Source organism: Octodon degus, unplaced genomic scaffold, assembly GCF_000260255.1.
Source record: "Octodon degus isolate 3935 unplaced genomic scaffold, OctDeg1.0 scaffold00050, whole genome shotgun sequence".
In the NCBI taxonomy this organism is placed as follows: Eukaryota; Metazoa; Chordata; class Mammalia; order Rodentia; family Octodontidae; genus Octodon; species Octodon degus.
The window spans coordinates 5783310-5789803 of NW_004524626.1; the positions used below are offsets into that span (position 1 = coordinate 5783310).

The window sequence follows — 6494 nt, forward strand, 5'->3', positions numbered from 1 at the left end:
CCACATGACCCCTGGTCAGACAGCCAACCAGACTAAGCCCCCAAAGCCCACGGAGACACCTGGTAGCGTCCCCTCTCGAATCCACCAAGGCACCAAATTAAGTTTAAGTCAAGCTCACAGTTCAGCCCCTGACCCCAGCTCCAGCCCCATCTCCCCAGGGAACCTCTGCCTCCCAGATGGGACCCGGGCGCTGCCCTGCCATCCGAAGGACATCCCGCGCTCCACACTGCTCCCGCCCCGCCCCGCCGCCGGCCCCGCCCGCGCCGGGACCTTTATAGCAGCTCCCGCCCCGCCGCTGCGCCGAGCTCAGCCTTCACCATGCGTCCCCGGGTGCGGGGGCCGCTGTGGCCGCTGCCCTGGGGTGCCCTGGCCTGGGCCGTGGGCTTCGTAGGCGCTGTCGGCTCGGGGAACCTCGCGCCTGGTGAGTGGAGCTGCGGGCGGCGGGCGTGGTGGCCACACACGTGGTCTGCAGTTTGCAAGGCCGGGGGTCCGGGATGCTGGTGGCGGGGTTTGGGGCAGAGACAGAACGGAGGTTGGCAAGGATGCCTCCTGACATTTATTGAGCGCTTAATGTCTACTTCTAAATCGGCAGAGGAGCCCAAGCCTGTGGAGACTCCTACCAGCCCCACTTTCCAGCTGGGGAAACTGAGTCTCGCGCTCACAGAGCCTGTAAGTGGCACCTACCCAGACACCGACCGTCTGGATGGGTCCTGAGGCTCTGGAGGGAGGCAGCGCCGGGTGGCTAGACCGGAAACTCCAGCTGGCGTCTGTGATCTTCCTCAGACCAGGCTGAGGAGTGGAACCTAGTACCTGAAACTGGCTAGGAGACAAGGAACGCCCTCACTCCCTGACTCAGTTTCCCCTTTTGTAAAAGAGATACTGGGGTCCCCAGAGCTGGCCTGTGGAAGGCCTCAGTAGTGTCTTGCAGCCAGGGCGAGCAATGGGGTGGGGGCTACAGCCTGTCCCCGCCCCCCTTTAAGGGTGAAGAACTCGAGGGACCTCTGCCTCCGGCCCCCCCAACTCCCCTCAGCCGCACCCCAGCCTGGCGCAGGGGAGAGAGAGCCCCCTCCCCGAAGGCCGAGTCCCTGGGGAGATGGTGAGCTCATGCTCGGGGAATGTTCCCAAGTTAGAGTGAGTAAGAGGCGGGTGGGGGGGGGAGCTGCCCGCCGGGGGGCTCTGTGCGCCCTCGGGCGCTGTCTAGACAGTGGGCAGGGGCGGAGAAGCACTCCAGGCCCAGTGACCCTGATGGGCCAGCCGATCTGGCATTTGACCACTTGGGCTAGGTGCCAACTCTCAAGCTTTGGGTGAGTCAGGTGGGGGATGGCGGGGACTGGGGCTAGCGGGCAGCAGGGGTCCTCTAAGGTACCTGTGCCCCTCCTTCCCTCCTGCACTGAGGGCTCTTCTCCGAGGCTGCTGAGGCTGGTCACTGGGAGTGGCTTGGAGCACAGGCACTGTCCCCTCCCTGCCCACAGCTGGGGTGTGCTGGCTCCGGCAGGGCCCCGAGGCCACCTGCAGCCTGGTGCTGAGGACAGACGTGAGCCAGGCTGAGTGTTGCGCTTCCAGCAACATAGACGCTGCCTGGTCTAACTACACCCAACCTGAGAACAAGATCAACCTCCTGGGCCTCCTGGGTCTCATCCACTGTCTGCCATGCAAAGGTGAGGACCCCCCAGCCCAGGAGTGGCCCCCACCAGAAGCAGGGTAGGCAGAGCTCAGCTCAACTCCAGTTCTATTTAGTGTCTGTGATTGAAGCTGGGGTAACAGGGGGTGAACTCCCCAGCACAGGAGGATGCAAGGCAACCATGGAGGACATGCTATGACCCAGGTCCCGAGCAGAGGATTTGGGAGGAGTCTCTGAGGGGCCCCCAGCTTTACCCAGATGGTGCTGCCCACCTGGTGGAGATGAGCCTGACCCACACCTACCTTCTGGGAAGGGGTTTTTCCTAAGTGGTGGTCTGGGCTCATAGTGTTCCTAGCATCTGCACCAGGGTTGTGACCCTACCAATTCTGCATGTTGAATAGGCTTGTGTCTCTCTGGACCAAGCTCTAAGAAACTTACATCCCCTACACCACAATAAGAGCAGATGAGTGCAAATATATATCCTCTGCCTCTGAAGGATGAGTTGTTTGGAGGACATTTCCTGGCTCCTTGTGGTCAAGTCTGGGCCTCCAGGGGCCCAGAGAGGGAAGTGGGCATTCCTGACAGGGTGTTGGGGGATGATTAGGAGTTTGCAGGGTCTGTCTCAGGCAGAGGGACAGCCAGGAGGCAGAAGCAGAAGCTTAGGACCTAAGGGCCATGCTGCTGTAGCCCAGCCCTGCTCTGAGATGTGATTAATCCCAGATCAGCCTGTCTGGGTGGTCCTAGGTCCCAGTTAGGCACCCCCTCCAGACTTTTCCTCTCCTTGCTTCTGGAAAGAGGACAGACTTCAAAATGTGCCTCGCCTGGGCATGAAGTGGCCCAGGACACCCCCCCCCATCTGCCTGGGGATGGGAACTTGGCCCCCCTTCTGTTCTTGCTTGCATGAAGCCACTTGGCCGAGCGGTTCCAGATGTGCACTTGGGCAGGCAGCGTGGGAGGCGCCTAAGTGCAACCCACAAGCCCTGGTGGGAGGCTAGGAGAGCACCAGCACTCTTAGGAGGGTTAGCTCGCCCCCTAACGTGGGAGCCCCCAGACCCCTGCTACTCATGGGGAAACTGAGCTTACAGTGGTCAGTGCCTATGCTCCAGCTGCACAAAGCACAGAGTTGGTATCATCTGGACCTGACCTGGAGTTCTCAAGCTGAGGTGCTCCCTGGTCCCCTGCACTCATGGCTGTGACGGGGCCTCAGTTTCCCAGTCCATAAAATGGTGTTTGGGAGGATGCGATAAACAGCGCTTTGAAATGTGTGTGTGTGTGGGGGGGGTGGCAACAAAAGGTTTCTCCTAGCTGGACCTCAGTTTCCCTAGCTGAGGAATGAGACTGCAGGGGTGGATGAGGGCTACCGTCCACCCAGACCCGTGACAGAAACTGAGGCATCGCCAGGACCCCAGATCGTGGGCAGAGACTCCGTCACCTGCTGCAAAGGAGCCCCCGCCCCAGGCGCACTCGGACTACGACCGGACCGCGACTTGGACGCGCCTGTGTCCTGTGCCCGCAGATTCCTGCGACGGCGTGGAGTGCGGCCCCGGCAAGGCCTGCCGTATGCTGGGGGGCCGCCCACGCTGCGAGTGCGCGCCCGACTGTGCCGGGCTCCAGGAGCGCAAGGAGGTCTGCGGCTCTGACGGCGCCACCTACCGCGACGAGTGTGAGCTACGCGCTGCGCGCTGCCGCGGACACCCGGACCTGCGCGTCATGTACAGAGGCCACTGCCAAAGTACGGGTGGGCGGGGCCAGACAGGGGCAGGGCTATCACACTGGGCCGTTTCCGACGCTTGGGGCGGGGTCTGGAGGGTGGAGTCTGGGCGAGGGGCGAGCCACACCGACAAGCCTAGAGTTGCAGCTCCTTGACTTCTGCCAAGCGGGGTCTGGGTAGGGCGGATTACTGGGAGGGGCCAGGCGCAGGACCCCTGCCTCCTCTCCCTTGGGGCCGAAGCTGCTGGGCTGAGTGCTCAAGCCAGGTCTCGCCAATAGAAGCGAGAGACTGAGCGGCTCCTGGGTGCTGCCAGAGGGGATGGAGGATTGGGGATGGACCAGATTTGGGGACTATGGGTGGAGCCAGAGGAGCAGGACTTGTTATTAACACTAAGGACATGGTGGGGTGTGCTTTTCGGATGCAAACAGAGAAGGCAAGGTTGTGGGTAGCGTGGGAGGGACGGGACTTGTAATGGGTGTGTCTGCCAATGAATAGGGCGGGGCTTGTGGGTGGGGCGAGAGAATGTGACTAGGGTCTGGACTTGTAGAGGGGGCAGGCATCCTTTGGGGGTGTGGCCCTCTAGTACTCCAGAGCAGATTTATAGTGCAAGAAGGGCGGGGTTTAATGATGTAGCAAGAAAGGGCGGGGCTTGCAGTGGGCGTGGGATTCCAGATACAATAGAAAGGGTGTGGCTTGCGGGTAGAGTGAGAGAGACCCGCCTTGGTAAATAGCCTGGGGTGGGCTAGGTTGCTGCTGAGGGCGGAATTCTGCTGGGTAACGCGTCCCTGCACCCGATCCGCAGAGTCCTGCGAACGAGTGGAGTGCCCGCGGCCGCAGTCTTGCCTCGTAGACCAGACGGGCAGCGCGCACTGCGTGGTTTGTCGTGCGGCTCCCTGCCCCGTGCCCTCTAGTCGGGGCCAGGAGCTCTGCGGCAACAACAATGTCACCTACATCTCCTCGTGCCACCTGCGCCAGGCCACCTGCTTCCTGGGCCGCTCTATTGGAGTGCGCCACGCGGGCAGCTGCAGAGGTGAGGTGCTGAACGCGTCCGGGACAGGAGCCTCACACAGGGCCCGCGCTCACTCTCTGCTCCTCTGCACCCCTCAGAAGCCCCTACACAGGAGGCAGAGGAGAAGCAGCTGGAAGAGGCCGAGTCTGAGGAAGAGGAGGAGAACTTCGTGTGAGCTTCAGGGGACCCGGTCACGCCTCCCCCAGTTTATTTATTGTCACATCTGCAGAGTCTAACTTATGTCCCACAGACGTCCCCAACCTGGCCTGGGACCACATGGGGGCCCCACAGTGCCCTGATGACACGTCTTGGAAGGGTTGAAGGAAGGAGGCCTTGGAAGGCGTGGGGGGTGTGGCACCCTGGGTACCGAGCCTTGGGGTAGGAGACTTCTTCCCCAAGGACCCAGGCCTGCTACCAGGGGGCATACCCGTTTCTGGACCTTTGAGTGTGGTTGTCATATAGTGACACCATCCAGAGTGCAGGAAAGCTTTTTCAGTCCCTCTAAACGTCCCCTGGGCTGGCTCCCATTTGTGCCTCCAGACAAAGCCCCTGGCTTGGGTGACCAGCATCCACCCCAAACTCACTACTGTCCAGTGACACTCAGTCTGCTTGGGGTGGGACCTAGAGGGGACTGTGACCCCAGCTCACCCACAGGCTAGGGTGGCATAGCAGACTCTAGGAGCCCAAGTGGTGACCATACCCACTGCTATGTACAGCATGGTCAGCTCCAGCCAGCGACTCTTAGATGCAGTTCCCAGGAGCTCCTTCTTGCCCACCAGACCAGCTGGGCACAGTGACCGCAGCCAGACAGGTGCTGTTGAGGGGCCAGACTCTGAAGACTCCCTGCCCTCCATTGGATTGTTATTCAGAATCACCAACTGTGCCTTCTTGGAAACCAAAGGCTCAGACCAATATGGGGCCACCCAGCAGGAAAGCAGCTCCCCAAATCCAGTGTGAGCAGTTTGGGGACATCTTGCTGCAGCCCCTGGCCATACCTTATGGTGATATCCAGAAAAGGGTTCAGGGGAGGGAGGTCCACAGAGACCTCTGACAAGGCAACTTCCCCACTCCTGGGGTCCTGCCTCACTAAAATAAAATCTATAAAAGCCCCCCCAGGTGTCCATGTCTTTATGCTCCTTTGCCCAGGTAGTCCCTCAGGCAAGCCCCATCTTGAGGCTTGGAAGTGTGCAGCAATTTGAGTAGATGTCATTGGGCTTAGTGACCAGGAGGCAGGCTGCAGCAGGTGGAGGGAAGGAGAGAGAAGGGAAGGAGCTTTTATGGAGTGGAAAGGGAAGAGGAGCCCTAAGACACCAGCTTACCTGGGTTCCAAAATGAAAGCCCGGGCCCGGCATGCTGGCGCACACCTGTAATCTCTGCACTGTGGGAGGCCAAGGCAGGAAGATCCCAAGTGGGAACCCAGCCTGGCCAATTTAGCGACTTAGTGAAACCTTATCACTAAATAAAAAATAATAGTAATAATAATGATGTGACAGTCACATGAGAAGGGATAGCTATGGGGCACGGATTTCAGAGGATAAGGAGCCAGGAGAGGGGGCGTTCTGGAGCCCATTGAGTAAAACTGTCACTTACGGTGTCTGCCAACATGTTAGCCAGCCAACATGTTCCTGGTTTGATTTGGGCTTCACTTGGAGCAGCTGTCCTCACCTCCAAAGCCCAGGACCTAGGGTTCTGGGGCCCAGCTGTGATATACCCTGGTCCGAGCTGACAGCTTCACATTCAATTCTGTGCCATGAGGCAATGCCCTGCAGTCCCAGCTGGAGGCTATCTGGCTGCACGACATCCCAGATCCAGGCCATGAATGAGGACACCTGCGCATACACGTGTATTCAGGGACTTGGGGTCCCCCCACCAGAGGCCAGAGAAAGAGACGAGGCTATGGGTGCAGTTTCTGCACACCAGGGGCTGCAGAGTCTGCCTGGGGAGGCAAGGTCAGGGCCCACTTTCTGGGTCCGTTTCCCTAGAGGAGCTTCTGCAGGTAGGTGTGATCCTCTCTGCCTCAAAATCCTTCCATGGATGGCTCCCTATGCCTCTCAAATAAAAAACTGACTTCACCTCTGCCTTCAAGGACCTGAGGATCCAAACCCCAGCGCTGGCTACCTTCTTTGCCCCGACTCACCGGCTGCAGCCGCAAT

The 6494-nt window shown here is 59.9% G+C and overlaps 1 protein-coding gene across 1 annotated transcript; it reads left to right on the plus strand.

Moving 5' to 3' along the window:
* Positions 1–297: 297 nt before the first annotated feature.
* On the plus strand, positions 298–4903 carry Fstl3 (follistatin like 3). The gene is made up of 5 exons (XM_023716914.1): positions 298–421; positions 1473–1658; positions 3138–3353; positions 4135–4362; positions 4440–4903. The coding sequence occupies exons 1-5, from the start codon at positions 319–321 to the stop codon at positions 4514–4516; spliced, it is 810 nt and encodes a 269-aa protein (XP_023572682.1). The 5' UTR covers positions 298–318; the 3' UTR covers positions 4517–4903.
* The last annotated feature ends 1591 nt before the right edge of the window (positions 4904–6494 follow it).